Source organism: Protopterus annectens, chromosome 2.part0 (genome assembly GCF_019279795.1).
Source record: "Protopterus annectens isolate FY-2018-M chromosome 2.part0, PAN1.0, whole genome shotgun sequence".
NCBI classification, from domain to species: Eukaryota; Metazoa; Chordata; order Ceratodontiformes; family Protopteridae; genus Protopterus; species Protopterus annectens.
The window spans coordinates 1,802,358,842-1,802,378,374 of NC_056728.1; the positions used below are offsets into that span (position 1 = coordinate 1,802,358,842).

The window sequence follows — 19,533 nt, forward strand, 5'->3', positions numbered from 1 at the left end:
TATGTAACACCAATCTTCAGTTTGGGATGAGCCAATATGGGTATGTCTACACCACATATAGCATACAAGAAATTGCAAAACAATAATAACTTGACTAAAATGTGCAGTGGCAATACAGTAACATTTTCTTAAGTACTGAAGGAAGCCCGCGTTTCAGCAGATCACTGAAGGGTTGTGCTGCCTAGCATATCAGCTTCTAATTCAGCCCAAATTGTTGAATACACCTCATTTACTAACATCAATATTTGTGTTGTAAAGGCTCCAGTGTAACAGGCAGGTTAAGGCAAACTAGACCAATAGCCTTCTCTTTCATAGATGTGAAGATTACTGAAGTAGGTACCTTGCTACGTTTTCCCTCCCAAATGAAATGCAGTGCCATTCAATAAACACTTAAGGTAATAAAGTATAGATATATGTCAAAGAATGTATAAAACATCATAAATATTTATTATTCCAAAAACAGGAAGATGTAGGCATCTCCAAGAATAAGCATAAACCGTTTTGAACTGATTTTTCCAAACCTGTTTAAGATACAACTCACACACATATTTCCACACCTGTTTAGGATACAACTCCAGCAGCTGGCTATGTAAGGGGTGGATCTCTCTCTCTCTCTCTCTCTCTCTCTCTCTCTCTCTCTCTATGGGTATGTTTATGACTATACTGATGCATGGCATGCTGAATAAAGCTTGGATCTCAGGGATGAATGGGGTGAGAATCCAAAACCCTCAAATACAAACCAAATATAATACCACTTCAGTAAATCAAAGCCTTCTCTAAGTCTACAGATATTGCTGGAGACATAAATGAAGCAATTTGTTGGACTTGCATACTAATCAGCAAGGTGCATTTGTCATATCTGTACTGCACTATCCCTTTAGAATTCCCAGCTGAAAATGTATGACTTCAGTGTAGTAGCAGAGGGTGTTTTTGCATACAGTTTTGTCTCAGTGTTAGATGACTGATAACTCTGTTTCTGTAAAGTCCTTGCCAGGTTTAAGAAACATTATTATCCTGGACTCTAACAGTATCAGGGTGTTTCCTGATCTAAGATTTCTTCATAAAGGGAAAATAGGGGAACCCATATTTTCTCTCTCTCTCTCTCTCTCTCTCTGTGTCTCTCAAGAGCCTTGTATACATCCAGACAGACCATGACCTTCTTGTTTTAAGAAAAAGCAAATTTCTGTGCTCATCTCTGGTCAATAACGGTTTGTATCAGTTGGGCACCATATTCTCAATTTCATCATTAGACAGACTGGTGTTGAAGACTACAAAAGCTATATTAATACCCAATGGATCTGTCATCAATTTCCATTTTGAACTAACAACTACAATTGCAGATCTGCTATGTTTTTTTTTTCTTCAGTCTACAAGCTAACAGTTCTCCTGGACAGTCGTTTATCACCCAAGTTTATAAGGCAGCTCTTCTAAGGTGTAAGTGCAAAATATCACTTTGATCCTTTGTTAGTTGTACTGTGGCCACCTTACACAGCTAAATAAGCTTCTTCTTTTTAAACCTAGCTCATCTGCCTCTTGCAAGTGTTGTAATTACTTCAGACCCTAGCAGCCTAGCCTATTGGTTTTTGCATGCATATGGACTTTCACAGCTGTACAAATCTTTGAAGATCTATTTTACAGCTCTTCCACCAAACTGCTACATGTATGCCACCCATCTGATTTTTCTGCATAAAGTACATAATTCTTGCTTGATAAAGCTAGTAGATTCCTTATCTTAAACAACTAACAGGGCTACTCCAATGCAGTTTCCCTTTCTCATTAATGTCTATTAAATTCACAGGATTAACCTACCATGGCCAGATGCAGTACAAGCTACAATCCACATGCCTCCTATGTCCTGCAGTAAGGTAGTTGAGGCGAACTAGAAGTTAATTCTTCTGCTAGCATTCCCATCTGTGACTGATAAAATGTACCCTGGCTCAGTGATCCTTATTAACCTCAGAGTATCCAGAAGGTCTAATTGCTGCACAATATGAGAGTGAAATATCTTCTGAGCCTTAATGTGTTTATCTAAACTCTGAAAGCTCCTGTCAACAGTCCCAATACTGTGTTGAAACTGACCCCTTTTATGGTGAACCTTTACTGCTATATTCCCTCTGCCTTCCCCTAAAGGAAAGTAAAAAAGCTGAAGAGAGTAAAAGAAGCTTTCTCCTTCCTCAAAGTATGAGGCGTGGTCTGGGCGACAGGAGGTTGCTTTCTGATAACTGCTAGAGCATCACAAGTAACTGATTCTATGACATCCATGTAATTGCTATAATCTTGACACAACACAGATGTTTGCATCTTGCGGAGTACGTTTCTATGGATGTCCACAAAGCAAAGCCACTGGCTGACTGTGCTTTATCAGCAAACACCTGTGAATATTCCAGTTTCTTATAACTTGTCTTGACTTTGTTTACCTACTGATGCATTAAAGATTATGAAAGGTTTACCCTAACAATAGGGAATTAGACAATCTCTTTGACTCTTAGAATTTCCTTACTTTAATTTACTTTATTTATCCTTCGTTGACTGGGTTAGTCCCACTAAGTTATTAACCTCTTTTCAGGAGGGACCAGAGGTGGTATTTATACTATTTGAGGAAATTTGTCCAGGGCATCTGGGACTTTCACCTAACCTTTTTGATAGGTGCTGTGGGATCTTTTACATCCACCTAAGCTATCAACAACTCAGGCAGCTGGTACTTCACTTTAAAGTCTCATCTGAAGGATACAGGAAATCACTGACTATGAGCATAACTGGTAGAATAGAGCATCTCAAATAGGGATTTTCCTACAGTGGTTTGTCAGGGACCAAAAACATATGGCCAGGGGAATATTCAGCACATCAATGATAGCATTCTCAAGATACTAAAGAAATCCCAAAATACAATTTGTTCAATATCAGTAGTCTTGAGACACTAATATATGGTTGGTCAGTAACAGGTAGCTGCAGAGCCACATACTCCAACATCAGCTCTAAATCAGGTAAAAAGTAGAAAAACAAACACCATTTGTTGCTGTGCGGATGGAGCAGACACTGATGCATATCCTACAGAAGGTAGATTTTGCAACATTCCACTGGCAGGTCTAGCTGGTGTATGTAAAAGGCTTGATACTGATAACTACTCTTAACATGAAGGCTCTCTTGCTACACAAAGGTAGAAGGGTGCAGCACATACTTTAACATCTAAAGACTCTGGATCAATGTTATAAATGCAGGCACAGGTCTGTCAAAGACACATTGGGACTTGTAGGCTTTCTCAGTATATACAGCCAACTCATCTCCATTTCTGATTTTTGTTTTGAAGTCTCTCATTTACTTTCTGAAAAACAAGACAGCATATACTTTGGGTGCACAGTTCCTTTGGCCCGTTGGATAAACCATCCTTGATGTTGAGCCTAGACAAGTCTAATATTATAAGAGTAAATATCTCATTCTGTTTATATAGTTTATGGGAGTTGTGTCCTACTTAGACATAGAGAGCTGCTCAGATGGTTCCATGGTGTGTGTGTGTATGTGTGTGTGTGTGTGTATATATATATATATATATATATATATATATATATATATATATATATATATATAAAGGGCACTTATTTCTAGTGCAATTTTACTTCTTGTATGACATAACAAGGGTAACTACATCAATGCTAGACCTAATGAAAATAAATTAGAACCACAACAGAAACAAGCTAGAGAAACTCAAGCAAATGTATCTGTTCTATTCCAATGACATAAAAGAAGTAGAAAGCACGTGTAACAGTACCTTTATAATAATATGAGGGAAACAGGATGAGGGGAAGTCATAAGTGAAATCAGAAAAGCCATAGACTAATAATGTGGAAGTTACTTACCAAACAAAAATGTGGAAGTTACATAAACATCTGATGGTTAAGTAACATCTTACTCCAAAATACCTCCCCAACCTTACTGAACAGTGTACATCTCCTCCATATCTACCACAATTCCTGCACTGCTTTGATTTGAGAGTCCTGAAAGAACATTTCTGTATCAGCACCACCACAATACTCTCTGAAAACTACTGTCTAGATTCTCCTCACCACTACACATTACAACTTCAAATGCTACACATCTGTTTCCCAGAACTTATTCCCTGCAAAATACCTTTCACCAGTTCTGCTAGGCTCTTTTACAATGTTGTCAACTGCTAATCACCTTATTCTCTTCAATACAGTACATAAAAGATATATCAGGGTTAAATGATTGCAGATACTCTGTTTTAAAATAAAAAGATACTACATGTATCAGCGCAGTGGTGCAGGGGTTAGCACTGTCGCCTCACATTAAGATTCTCCAGTTCAGTTCTCGGCTGGGGTGTCTCAAGGTTGGAGTGCCTTCTGTGCGGAGTCTGAATGTCCTCCCTGTGGTCGCATGGGTCTCCTCCGGGTGCTCCGGCTCCCCCCCCCACATTCCAAAGGCATACGTCTTAAACATTTCTCACCAGGTCATCATTGAAAATGGGCTCTGTGCAAATTGGACGTTTCTGGTAAACAAATGCTTAATAAATAAATAAAAATAAATAAATTTTTTAATATAATTTAAAATAATGTGTATATTTACTGTGATACTTATTTGCAAAATTGTTGCCTAAATCATGATGCATGCTAATGAAAACACTTTAGTGTATTTTCATGTGGCTTCCCATACAGTCTTTGCAAAATGATTGCTGCCCTCCTCTGAGCTAACACTTTCATCATTATGTAAATAGAGAATGCAAAGCTGTAATATTCTGAAAGGGTTCTCATTACTTATGTGCTAAACAAAATTACAGCTTAGTTTTTCTCCTAGTTAATATCCTACAATTCCAAAATTCATGCAACCTTCCAAAGTGCATTCTCATACTAGCGACCCTACAGTATCAGCATAAGATGCAACACTGCAAAGTCCCCTTGGTTCTCAAGTCAGCATTTTCACAGTGTCTTATTTTCCCCCACTTCACAATAAACCTACACTGCCAAAGCTATAAACTTTTAAAATGATTTCCTAGATCACACTTCAGGCAATGTATATCATTATGTGCATCAAATCGCTTGCAAGTCTTTGCATCACATATAAAAACGTCTACCACCCTATTCAGCTCTTCTTATAGCAATCCGTCAGTAACACTAAGCTTCCCAGAGTGAGCCCCATTCCTTACTACTTGGCTTCAATGATTTGCCCAGGAAACCGCCATCTGGTACACTTAACTTTTTCATGAAGTAATGTGCAGTTCTGCTCTGCTTTTTCAGACATTGTTCTTCAGTGTCTTTCATAACTATCATAGTGCTCTAAAAAGAAATACAACAAAAAGGGACTAATTTCCTGCTTCCATTTCTTAAAGGGGAAAAAAAAAAGAAATAGGAAAACAATCTTACCTATAAATTTTCTTTTATTTTTGCGCAGGATACTTGAGAGGTATTCCTTTCCTTCAGACGATTTCTGCCAGTCTAAAAGAATAATGGTCCCTGGTTTGGGAAGGACTGCCATTTTTCAAAATAAAATTCCTTTTCATTCAAGCCATCTGCTGTATGAAAAATTTAAAAAGAACACATAAAATAACCATTAAACACTGATAAAAGGCACCCTTACATGTTTGCAACACACACACTATATGCAAGTCTATTAAAATAAATGACAGACCCAAATGTCAACATTCCTCATGTCAAACACAAATACAAATGTCAACGTATTAGTTTACGTGCACCAACCAATAACCTCACTGCATGCAAACTTAAAATACAAAAAAAAATATATATATTTTTTTTGCAGGCGCAAGCCCTCCTGCACCCCATGTGGGGGGGGAGGTGCTCCCTCACCACCTGTTCATAGGAGATTACTAGGCTATTGAACCGGAGGTCATTTTAAGCCTAGCTGCTGTTTCATCCCAATGTAGTACCATAAAGATGCTAATCACTGCCTATGTCCAGGAGGGTTGTGGGCGTTATCCCCAGTATGAATTTGTGGTGCCCCATCCACTCGTCCATATTCCTCTTGAAAAGCGTCATAGAGGTACTCAGTTTCACATGAATTGATAGCCTATTCTAAAGATGCAGCAGTCTCTGGGAAATAAATACATCCCTTCAGCATGTCCTATTTAAGTCAAATTGTTAGCCTATTCTAAAGATGCAGCAGTCTCTGGGAAATAAATACATCCCTTCAGCATGTCCTATTTAAGTCAAATTGGTAGCCTATTCTAAAGATGCAGCAGTCTCTGGGAAATAAATACATCCCTTCAGCATGTCCTATTTAAGTCAAATTGGTAGCCTATTCTAAAGATGCAGCAGTCTCTGGGAAATAAATACATCCCTTCAGCATGTCCTATTTAAGTCAAATTGGTAGCCTATTCTAAAGATGCAGCAGTCTCTGGGAAATAAATACATCCCTTCAGCATGTCCTATTTAAGTCACAGGCCATACTTAGGTCCCTTGAACCAGTAGCCCTAGTCTTGTTTGATTTATGGATATGCAGCAAGTTCATTAGGTTTGGGTCTTGGATTGCTCTGTAGGCCAGGCATAAGTCTCCCCTAAGAAGTCTATGCAATACATTGTATAGTGACAGGGACTTTAGTCAGTCTGTGTAAGGCACATGCTGGAAACCCTTGATCTTCTTTGTTAAAAACCTCTGAGGTCTCTCCAATTGCTGCAGGTGCTGAGTATGGTACATGCCGAACATGGCATTATATTCAATTATGGGCCTGATAAGTGCCGAGTATACATGGGTTATAACCTCTTTTGCTCTTGAGGTGATGCCTTTAGCAATCAAGTGAGCTGTACATAAGGCTCTCCTTACTACAAGAGACACAGGGTGGTCGAAGTTACGGTTGCAGTCAACTTGTGATCCTAGGCCCCTTACCATTTCATGGATACTTAGGGTATTGTTGTTGATTTGACAGTGTGAAGGGATGCTGTTTGTTAATATTACATATACTAATGCCAAAATTGCATACTACTGGAGAAAAAAAAGAATACTCCCCAACCTCAAGAATTGTGCAATCTCACACACATCGGCCAAAATGCGTCAATTAAATAGATGTCAACTAAAAGTAAATTCTACCATAATTAGTCCCCCCTATAGATATACATACACACACGCATATACACAGTGCCAAAACTACAACAGACTTTGAACATTATTAAATTATTTTCTGTTTCAACTTGTACTCAAGCTGGAAGGATACAGACTGTCATTGTTCTAGGGCTATACTGTATGTGAATCGGGTGACAGTGTCATTTTATACTGGAGTTTGTATGAAGTAAAGAGACTGTATTCCTTTCAGTTAGGTAAATTGGAGAAACAAAGTGGGCATTACGTTAGAATTTTGACAAAAAGTTGGTAATATTACATTGAAATATATTACACTGTCTGAAAATTAGTACAAAAAAAAGAAGCATGAATACTTAAAATATTACTCAGTCTTTAGGAAGGTCTCCTGCAGTGATAACTGGAATCTCCTTCCTCTGAGATTACTCTTGGCACACTTCTTCAAAGAACTCAGATGGCCATGTTCAGGACACATGCATTTCTGCTGGCATGAACTACAGCATCACCAAGTCACATTATGACAGCCTGCCTAATCACACATTCCCCTGTATCATCCCCCAAAACATTAGCATAGTGTACCTCTACAACAACTGCATATGTATGCATCGCCGGTCACACAATACTTGAGACAGTGGAGTGCTCCAATAACAGTGTACATGGAAAAGGGTGCTCACTGCTACAGAACCTCTCAAAAGATGGTATAAAGAGTCTTGGAATTCTTTTTATACCTTACTTTCAGAAGCATTCTGCACTGGGAAACTGCTGGAAGCACCAAGCAGTAGCACAAAAAAAAAGAAAAAACTTCCCACCGAGACAGAAGCAGAAACAGCCAAAGAAAACAAGGCTCAGAAGTCTAAACCTAGCAGCAGAGATGTGGCAAAGAAAGTTTTGTCTCTGCAGTAGAAATCAAACGGATGCATTTGGTGAAAGTATGCGCTAACAGTTTACAAGTGGTCACAGCTAAGCTGTTTGCAATGGATGCATTTTAAAATGCGAATTAAAAGCAGCAACTTCCATGGCTGAGTGAACTTAACATTGGCTAACAAGAGGGCTAGATTTGACCCAGCCAGTGACAAACAATACAGTCAACAGAAATCCATATGGAAAGAATCTGCTTGGCCAGTGCCAGGCCTTCTTAACCAGAGGCAAGCAGAACATTACAGGGTTTTGTTATTATTAGGAAACATTTCAGATACGGTCAGTTGAGTTAGTTTTTGGACAGACATGCAAAAGGTCTTTGCAGTACAAACACTCAAGCCCGAATAATGAAGTCAGGTCAAATATCCAGCATTAATGATTATTCAGGAGAACCAGAATACACGTGCAGAAACTTTGGATACATTTATCAGCACAGTTATATTTATCAGCACTGCTATCTCCAGCAGTCCAGAATTTCTACAGACTTGTTATTGTTTCTAAGCACTGTTACTGGAGACAGTATTCAGATATTGTTAACATCTAATAAGGCATTCTTAAACAAACTACAGAGAGTGTGCAGAATTTATTTTGAAAAGTACAAAAAGACTTGGCCCATAAAGGAGAGACTGGCACCTGTTTGGCACAAGTTTGGGTAATGATCACATAGACATTCATTCCAGTATCATTTCAGTTTCCAGTTAATTCCAGTGTGTGTGTGTATATATATATATATATATATATATATATATATATATATATATATATATTAGACACACACACTTATGTAAACAAATTTGTGGGCCATTTTAAGCCTAGCCAACTTCCATCTTTGTGCTCAAAATAACCTATCAATTTTGGCTATAAAATGGCCTTACCCAACAATAATTATATATTACCCCTAATGAGAATAACTGGGATTACACCACAGATAATTTGAGGGGACCCATGCATGGGATAAAGCATTCAGTAGCTGCCTTTGTCCATCAGTAGTACAGGGGCAGTCCTGGGGTAAATTTTCTGTTTCCCACCCACAGATCTAAGTTGCACCTGAATATGAACTGGGATAAACTTTATGTGCATTGGGGAGTGTGCTCCACAGCAGCACTATCTGTGTCAGATATACATGTCCTTCCAAACCATTTTGTTGAAGTTGCAGAAGACGTTTAGATCCCTAGACTAAGTATTTCTGATGCCATTTGACTTCATGGTGTGCAGTAAATCCATCAGTAACGGGTCCAGAAACAGGTCGCCTCTTAGAAGGTTATAGGATACCAAGTATAGTGACACGGCTTTGAGTTGACCCATGTAGGAGATGTTGTTTAGGCCTTGTATCCTTTTATTACAGTTTTTCTGTGGTGATTCCAGTTACTGCATGTATCTGGACAGATGCATGCCAAAAGGAGACATTACACTCAATTACTGGGCTAATGAGGGCTGAGTAAAGGGGGAGAATGGCATCCCTAGATGATCTGTAATCACTCCCTTTGTTTATAAGCTATATATTAATGTTTTTAATGACGTTAATGACTAATTTCTGACTGCAAGGAGCAGCTTACTCCACAACATTCAAAGGTGTTGTGCACTATATCTTTTGTCAGCATCAAATCCCTCTTCCCATTTATACATAGAGTTGGGGTTACATCAACATTATCAATGTGACCAAATCACCTGGACACGGTATTTATATCACCAGGTGGCATTGTTCTGTTACTGGTAATTATGTTTATGTTCCTCAATCTGGTATTTGCTTTTTGAATGGTGTCTTCCAAGCCTGAGCAATAGAATTAGATCACACAATGCCTTATAAATCAAGCACAGGTCATCTTTAAGTAACACGCAAGAATAAATATTGATAGTTACTGAAGTCTTTATGAACAGTTCAAGTCTACCAATCCCGTGATTTGTCTAGTAAAGAATTGTACCCTTCACGTTATTTTAGGAAGCCTGATAAAAGGTTACAGAATACAACATTGTGGTTAATAATGGGGGAGATCAATGAGGTATAAACTGGTACAACGACCTCTCTGGACTGAGAAGACATACCACTCAGAATTAGATAGGCCACACAATATACTTTTCTGCATTTAGCAGAAACACACTCTTCAAAGTTCATGTTGTGGTTTTATCTTTATCTCTGGCTCTTTAATGGCTTGACTGTTTATTTTGTATTCATTATCTGTGTCTTTTCTTGCCAGGTCACATAACGGTTCATTTGCTGAAATTACTTACTAGTATACCACATAGCTTATTTTTATACCATCTTTTATTTAAGTAATTATGGCACCACGGATTCTAGTTTTGTCCTCCTCATTCAGATTTACCCTCTCCTCAACCATACCTTCCAGACACTTGAAGCTGTTAACACGTTCTATTTTCCATTCTATTTTAAGTTTTCATCTTCTTTTAATTTCTGCAATTTTCTACCATGACCATTTTCTTGCCTGTACTCAGTTTCATCCTGTATACCTTTAGTTCTTCATTCAAGTCCCCTATCATTTGCTGAAGTTCCTGTTCAGAGTTTGGTTACAGTGCTACACTATCTGCATACAGCGGTGTTGATGATCTGTGCTCTTCAACTTCTTTGCTTATAAAATCCATCACCAGCATAAAGAGGACTGGGATCAGAACTGAGTTCTGATGCATACCTGCTCCTCCCGTGAACCCCTCTGTGAACTCAAACACAGTCTGTACTTGTTTCACTGGGTTCTTGTACACAGCCTGCACCAATTCTACCAATGTTTTCAAAATTTTTAACTGTTGCAAGACTGCCCATATCAGCTTTTTTTTTTTTGGACCATGACATATTTTGTCCATGTCTGGGATTGCTCAGCTGGACTATTTTCTCACATTCAGCTTCTTCTCAGTTATCAGTCTCTTTGCAAATACTGGGACAGCTGGACTGCATCCTAAATTGGAATCCAAACTGCTCATCTCTAATCTTACTTTCTTTTACTGCTTTGTACATTTATTATCCTCTCTAACACTTCCATGCTGTGTAACAGGACTCTTGATTCCTCTCTACAGACCACAACTGTGGATGTCCTCTTTATTTTACACTATCACCAGAATGCTTATTCTAACACTTAAAATATACCTCTCCATACAGTAATGACAACACTCAGAAGTCATTTCTCCCCTTGCATACCCAACATCTTGATATCTCCTGTGATTTAATCTGAAACAGACACTCTAGACTCACCCTCACTTTATTTTCCTTAGTGCACTTTGTATTTTTTTCTAGAGTGGATTTTTCTCTCTTTCATTGTGTGTGTCAGTACATACATCTAAGGGTTTTTCTAGATTCTAAAGCTTCCTGAAGTACTCATATCTGCCTTTGATGTTTTGACTGGTGTGTAGTTTGCTGTTGGCATCCCTTACAAATATGGTTTGTTGGCTGTCATATTTATCTTTTGGTAACTATCTTCCAACCTGATAAAACATCTTTGTGTTACCTGCTCAGTCAGTTTCTAGAAGGTGGTAGTGGTTCTCTGGAGCCTTGGTCTTTGGCAATGTGGCTGATTTCTAAGTCCATTTATTAGCCAACCAGTATTCTTTCCTAGCCTGGTCCATCTTTTCTACCTCCAACTTTTTCTGTGTTCCTTCCTTCTTTCTACTAACTTCCTGAAGTTCTGTATTCCACTTCTAGCTTTTGTGAAGTATCTTATTTCCACATGGATCACATATATGTTCTATCTTCTTCACACATGCTTTTTAAGATGCTGACATTCTTTTTCTGCTCTATTTCCTCTTCACTCTAAGGTGCCAAAAGCTATGAATATTTCCTTGACAGATCTTTGTTTTTCCTTCCAGTCTGTTCTATGTCTTCAGCCTAGACTGCTTTACACTAGTTCTAATTTAAAACTGTGAATCTTTTCTCTTTAGACCTATACTGAAAATGGGTTTTACTTGTGCTACTTTTACCACAACTTTTTCAAGGTAGATTCTATGGAAGTTAACAGTACACACACAATTAATTCTTACAAAAATACTCTGCAGTCTGCAACCAATTAAAAATAATGAAAACACAACCACAACACACCTATATTTAATCTAATGAATACATTAGCAGTTCTGAATATTTAAACTTACAATATCGTTCTTTTTTGGAAAAGATGTATTAATTAGAAACATATTACTCTTCATTTTCCAGCCATACTTGTTTTAATTAAAAAATGTCACATTCAAATTGTGAAAAGTACATAATGAATACCAAAGGAAATCTCCAATATTTCTGCTAATATAAATAGAATGAAAAATCTGAAAATGCTAACATTTTGACAGTTCATGTAATCTGAACTTAGGTAGTTTCATTGTTTTGTCCTCACATTTTTGTTACGGCTATTATTTCACAATGCTTCATAAAAGTAATAATTACCATCAAAGTTTCTGGTCAAAATACATCTTGCTTCCTTACAGTTCTGAAGTATATGCACACTTCCTGCTTACCAAAGCACTTTATTAACAAAAAAGCAAAACAAACATGATCAATAAAAAAATTATTAAAAAATAATAATCACTTTCTTTTTCATACTGAATCACTTATTAAAACAACAGTTAATGTATATTTTTTAATAAAGCAAATATTAGCCTGGTATCAGTACAGTGGCCAGCAGCAGTTTACAAAGCTATGTTTAGAAATACTCTCAGGACTTACTAAGGAAGGTCAACTCATGAGTAGAAGCCAACACCAACACAGCTCTTGTTTTCTGGAGGGGAGGGCAGACAGAATGTTCCCATACTAGTTGAAACTCTAGTAAAGACAGAGAACAACATACAAGGCCAATGCACACAATAACCAAAACCAGTGCTCGCTGACCTATATGGAGGAAAAAAAAAGGAAAAGCCATTACACTCACCATAAGATTGATGATGCAGTATGGTTTCCACGCCATCTCCTCTCCTAACATACTCTGGCAGCAATGGCTAGTAAAAGTCCCATACTACTCACCTCAGAGGTGTAAGCACAGACAGCAGGAGAGAAGTAGGAGTTTGCTTCAAACGTGAATAGATAACAAATGTATGAGGTTAAGAAATTAATACTATGGTTAAAAAAAGAGAATTTGCTTATTATATTTTATGACAGAGGATGCCCTGCTTGAAGTTTCATTTTCAGTGATGTCTAAGGGAGAAAGACTCCACTGTAAAAGAAAAAGCACTAACTTATAACAGGAATCACTTTTCTAAAGACATACACTAAAAGGCAATTTACAGCATTGCCACAACTGAAAAATGTCCCCTTAAATAGAAAAAAGTAAAAAGCATTATATACACTTAAAACTGTACAAGACTGTGCTTAAACTGGGTGAGTCCTCTGTTATACAGTGGGCTAAACTATGAATGCATGCAATGAATGCATATTCCCTTAACTTGACATATGCCATACATTTAAAATGAAATCAAGGAATATATACCAAGTAATATAAAAAAAAGTTGGGAAAAGAAAAAGCAAAACAGATATTGCATATTTTGAGGTACAACTGCATGCATTACAAAATAGTTTGCCACCTCTGCTCATTCTAGGTATAACATGAAACAGTGGTACATAATACAGAGGATTACGATCGGGTTGCCAGTTGTAACGAGCATATTATGTATTCGAGACACAGATACCAAGAAATTCACATCAAGAGCAGAACTCATGAGATGAATCCTGGTATCCATGTCAAGAACACAATTTTTCATTATAATCAGAGATCCAATCATAATTCTTTGTAGTGCATGGAGATCTATTTTCTCCATGTGCTGCTACTACTTCTTCTTTCGGCTTTTCCCGGTTGGGGGTAGCCACAGCGGATCACATGTCCGCTCATGATTGGCAGTGGAGTTTTACAGTGTTGAGTTGCCAGCCCAGCGCCCAACCTTCCACAGAAGGTACACACGCACTCACACCTAGCCGGAGCACCCGGAGGAAACCCACGCAACCACAGGGAGGACATGCAGACTCTGCACAGAAGGCACCCCAGCAGAGGATCGAATCAGGGAACCTCTTGCTGTGAGGCAACAACGCTAACCGCTGCACCACCATGGCCGCCCATCTTCTCCGTGTGCTACTAACTAGTGAAAATTAGATTAAAAAAAAAACATGTGTCGTACCAGTTTTGAAAGCAGGTAAAGCAGTGGGGAAGTGGTTGACATCTTACATATTCTCTGTGTAAGGGAAGCAGTTGCAACCAAAGTGGTGGGTATACTTTAGCAGACAGCAAGGAGAAAAGGGAACTGAAATGAAGCTGTTGTTTTCTGGCCACCACTTTATGCTTTTAACACAGACTCAACAGCACCTAGAGGGTGCTTAATCCTCTAAGCATTTTGCTCTTTAGCAGTGCTTAATGAGATATTATGTAACCATTTTTAAGCATGCACTCCATGCACTACAGTAAAACTACCTGCAATAACAGTATGAAAAACAGATTAGCAGTAAATGATAAACCACTTTAATGACATTAGTCAGTTATAGGAAAGATAAAGAAGTGTGTGGTAAATACAACTAAGGAAGACTACTGGTCATTTGAGGGATCATGTGAAGCAGAAGGAAAACAATGTAAGGTCTAACAATAAAATACAACTGAAGATGTAATCAATCATTCACTCTTCATGTACCCAGTTAATATAAGGCATGATCAAAGGCGAGCTAGAGCCTAACCTGACACTTAAACTGAATAAGGCAAGGAAGCAAATCATGAATATAGTGCCAACCTAACGCAGAACACATACAGGCAAAAGGAACACACAAAGGCAGTGAAACGCAGACACTATGTAATACCTTTTATTGTACAAACACAGATTTTAAAATGATTCCTGCTTTTGATGGGCTCATATCAGCTCGAAAGGTCAAATAATTGCAAAACCTGCGTTGGTCCAATAAAAGGCATTACATCACGTCCTGTGTTCCACTGTTGTTGGACTAACACAACATTTCTTTTTTCTTACAAATACACACACTTTTTATTTAATGGCATACAAACCTACGGGCAATGTAGAGGCATGCCACAACTGAAGCAGGTTTCCTCTTAAATTACACGATGGTAAATTATATGCATCTCTAAATATTTCACTAAAGTCCAGCTCATGACAGGTCAGTAACTGATCAATCTGCCAGCTAAGTGGCTTCTCATACTGTATCTACTAAAACAACGGGTTTCTGTTACACTTGAGCCTGTTTTCTCCCTGTTTGACAAAGATTTGTCAAGCCGCGATCATCTAAACATATAAAAGTTACCCATCTGACTGTTTGCCCGAGAATGTACAATGCCTAACCGTAATGTGGTAACTTCCGTTTTAAAAAAAAGATCATTGCGCTGTTGGAAAACTTGCTTCAGTCGCAGAAATAATTGCGTCAAGACTACTAAACAGTCCCCGTAGTTTACGTTCGGAACCCCTTCTCTTTACTGCTGTTGCTCGGAGAGTATATTTAATCGTTGGAAAGCACTGCTCTAATCTGTTCACATATCATTCTTTTGCAAGTAGTAACTCTCTATTTGCAGTCGAACGTACAGAGCCAGCTTGTACTTATTCAAATACATGCATAGTCATGCTCTTGTTCGCCCACTCCAAAAGCAGCAACACTAAAGCCTCAGATATAACAATCCCCGTATCAGTGATGCCACAGATTCTCCAAGCAGGGTCAATAAAGTATACAAGTAATGACTCTGGCCAGTTAAATGTAAATAGGGTCTTTTTTTTCTATTTGCCTGGGCAACAAGTTCTTCGTAATTGTCTGTTGGCAGTGTGCATTTCTAGGACAGTAGTTTTCAGCATGTGAGCAGCTGCTCGTTACAATTACTCGCATTGAAAGCGTTTTTTTCACTTTGGCGTTGCATCGGAAAGAGTGTGCTTCTGTTTCTGTTGTTGTGTCGAAGTACAGTTTGTGCATCACGATGAATTCAGCTTCTGTAAGCGCTCTATGTGCCTCACTCGCGTGTTAGCTCGCCTATGCTGGTTAGCATTGTTATGCTGTGTGACCATACATTTCAACTGCTCCGATTGTTTTCCTCCTACTGTTCCTCATATAACGTTTGATTCTCTGCATTTTTGGCAAATCGGTGGGTGTTCATTTGCATAAATAATGACAGGCATTTGAGTTTCAGACTCCATATCTTTCTGAAAGTGTATGGTAACACAAACCTTTTATTCTAACAACTTTCTAAGTTGATAAGAGCTATATGTTGTATAATTTCAATATTTAAAATATGTCACTATTTCTGGGCTTTGTCCACAGACTGAGACCTTGGCATGTGGTATGGTAAGGAGTGTGTGTAGGGGGTGGTTGCCAGGCAAGGAGTGTGTCTAGGGGCTGGTTGCCAGGCAAGGAGTGTGTGTGTGTGTGTGTGTGTGGGGGGGGGGGGGGTATGCAAGCAGGCAGTGTGTGTGTGTGAGCAAGCAAGCAAAGTGTGTGTGTGTGAGCAAGCAAGCAAAGTGTGTGTGTGTGGGCAAGCAAGCAAGCAGAGTGTGTGGGCAAGCAGGGAGTATGTAGGTTTGTGTGTGTGTGTCTGAGGGATGCGAGCAAGGAGTGTGTGTGTGTTGGGGGATGAAACTACAACAATGTCTTTTAGGGGCAAATCATTCCTTTTTTTACTTCTGTCCTTCCATGCACAATGTAATTATGTTAATCTTGGGGAATGATTAAATTTGCTATCCTTACATGATACTTGTGCATGCATGGACAGACTACAGAGTTGTGTGTGTAGGGGAGATGCAAGCAAGGTGTATGTGTGTGTGGGGGGGATGCAAGCAAGGAGTGTGTGTGTGTGTGGGGGGGGGTGCAAGCAAGGAGTGTGTGTGAGTCAAGCAAGGAGTGTGCATGTGTCAGAGGATGCAACTACAACAATGTCTTTTTGGGACAAATCGTTACTATTTTACTTCTGTGCTTCTATGCACAATGTAATTATGGTAATCTTGGGGAATGTTTAATTTTGCTATCCTTAGATGGTGCTTGTGCATGCATGGACAGACTACAGAGTTGTTGGGGGAAACATTTCATTTTTGGTGCTTGTGCCTACATGGAGAAACCAGAGTGAAGGGGTCGTGGGAGAAAGTTTTTTTTTATTGCTTATGCTTATATACACAAAGTAATGAACAGGTCATTGAAAATGTTTTAATTTTTGTGTGTCTGTATATGTGGCCAAAGATCACAAGGGCTTCTTGAGGGAAATGCTTCATTGTGATGTACTTTTGTACTTACCATGCATACAGACTACTGAAGATGATGTGGGGGGAAAACGGGCAAACCTTACCTCAACGGGGTCATTGGAGAAAATGTTTTTTTTCTTATTTGTGCTTTGACAACAGGAAATTAGGGGTCTTTGGGGAAAACATGTTTTTTTTTTTGTCCTTGTGCATACATGCACAAAGTATACAAGGGAGCCTTGTGGAAATTATTCATTTTCATGTCATTTGCTGCTTACTATGTGTTCAAACACTCTGCTGGAGAAGTCATTGTGATAAATGCTTTGTTTCTCATTGTGCATGCATTGAAAAATAACCAAAGGAGCCTTGGGGAGATGATTCATTTTGATGTAATTTGTTAGTGCTTGTGCATAACTGGACAGACTACTGAGAAGGTCGTTTGGGGAAATGCTTCATTTCTGATGCTGTTTTGCAAAGACTCTTAGGTGCATCAAGGCAGTTGGTAAGTTAAGTACAGTAACACATCTGTATCTTTTTTCAATCCTTCTTTACTTGGGACATTTTAATAAAAGAAAGTTTCAAAACAACCATGTCACAAATAAGTTTAGAATATCCGTTGGTGACATACTTTAACGATAACCTGAGGTACATCTCTTGACTTTCAAGAACAAGTCTTTGCACATACACAATATACATTGTTTCAATTTACTGGCTACTTCCCCCAATGAATAAAACAGGTCTTCCATGTTAAGAACATTAATTCAGCCTGACAGACTGGTTCAAATGGGGAAACAGTAACTTTTTCAAGTAGAAAGTTAAGACACCAGTGAGGAGCCACATGTTTCCTAGGCAGACATGTGCAACATCTCCTTCAAAAACTGTTTAACTTGAGTAATATTAGGAAAGGTGGGAATCAAAGGCAGACAAGCAGAAATGGCTGACAAATATATTTTGACAGAGGAATAAGAAAGGCCAAAGGACAGTAACTCACATAAATCAACACCTGAGGAAGTTCGGCCTGAACTGGATCTTGGTTCTTGAACTGGCACCAAATAGAGCATTTTTCACTTGGATCATACACTATTTCCCCAGTATCAGCTTTTTCACATCCTTTAGTACGTGTTGCACAAACTCAGAAAAGTGTCTAAAAGGTATTAAAATTTTATCATCCAGGCAGTTAGCTGAAGGTTTATCAGGCCAAGGTATATCAAAGAATCCCAGTCTTGTTTGAGCGGATTCAATCTGTGGGGAAGTTTGTAGTAATTGCTCATGGCCAGATAGAAACGGGATAACCATTGTTGCCTGGGCCAAAAGGAAGTCACTATCACATTTTTTGGAGAATCCTTTTGTATCTTTAGAAGAACCCTGGATATTAGTAGAAAGGCATACAAGAACATTTCTTTCTAAGGGAGAGAGAAAGCATCTCTCTTTTAAGCATGTTTGCAAGGAGTGCTGGAGCAGAATTTCTTAAGTTGTCTGTTCTGAAAAGAGGCAAAGAGATCTACTTGAGGTGTTCCCCACAGCTGGATCAATTCTTGAAAGAACCCAGGGTGGTTTCCACTCATTGGGGTCTGTCCTGGTCCTGATAAGCTTGTCTACAATCAGGTTTTGCTCTGATGGAACGTACAAAGCCTGCAGACTCAAACCGAGCCGACATGCTATCTTCCATACTGTCACAGACAGTAAAAAGAAGGTAGGATCAGGAACCCCTTAGTTTATATACCACACCACTGTGGTATTGTCGGTGTACATTTGCAGAGGCCTTGGGGGCCAGACATGATTTAAAACTTAAAAGCACTGGTCACTGTCAACATCTCCCAGATATTCATGTACTTCTGTTTGAAGGGCTTGACAGAGCTTGCACTTTTACCACTTTTGGAAACTGCACCCAATCTCAAGTCTGACGGATCTGTAATTAAGAACTATATGGGGGTCAGAAGGGAGAGTGGGAGATCTTGACTGTAAGACATCTGGTCTACAAACCAAAGAAGCTTCCATTTTACAAATCCCAGAAACGGGATCTGAAAGGACAAAGGGTGTAAATGCTGAATCCAGACTGATCTGAGGTGCAATGACATTTTCTTCATGTGAAGTCTGGTCAGGGGGAAGCATGAGAGTCGTAAGTGACAGTTATCCCCAAATCCTTAGAAATTCCTTTGCAGATGCAACACTTTGATTTGATAAGGAATAAATACTGAAGCATCTCTTCTTTGTGTGGAGGAAGACAGGTTCTTCCCAAGGCAGAATCTAAATAGACATCCTAGGAATGCAATTGTGTGGAAAGGGAAGAGATTATTTCTAAAGGTTGATTTGAAGACCCACAGTTATTTGAAGGATTCTGAATTTTGTAAGGACTCTTGACAACTGAAAACAGAATCTGCAAAGATAATACAATAGATCAAATACGAGATATATGAATGCTTTGAAGCCAACAATAAGTATTGACTGGGA

At 38.7% G+C, this 19,533-nt stretch overlaps 1 protein-coding gene across 14 annotated transcripts in view; it reads right to left on the bottom strand.

The window, feature by feature from the left end:
- The window catches only part of CPLANE2 (ciliogenesis and planar polarity effector 2), a 199,548-nt gene extending 184,341 nt beyond the window's left edge, over positions 1 to 15,207 (bottom strand). The window contains exons 1-5 of one of the 14 annotated variants that reach the window (XM_044061840.1): positions 14,926 to 15,207; positions 12,816 to 12,951; positions 12,614 to 12,709; positions 12,335 to 12,412; positions 5,376 to 5,524 (exon numbers count right to left, since the gene is read on the bottom strand). In XM_044061840.1, coding sequence (XP_043917775.1) covers positions 5,376 to 5,487 — 112 coding nt within the window. In that variant the 5' untranslated portion in view covers positions 5,488 to 5,524; positions 12,335 to 12,412; positions 12,614 to 12,709; positions 12,816 to 12,951; positions 14,926 to 15,207. Of the gene's footprint in view, positions 1 to 5,375; positions 5,525 to 12,334; positions 12,413 to 12,613; positions 12,776 to 12,815; positions 12,952 to 14,719; positions 14,738 to 14,921 lie in introns of those variants that run through there. The other 13 variants (XM_044061839.1, XM_044061831.1, XM_044061832.1 and 10 more) reach the window with 13 other exon arrangements.
- Positions 15,208 to 19,533: the final 4,326 nt, after the last annotated feature.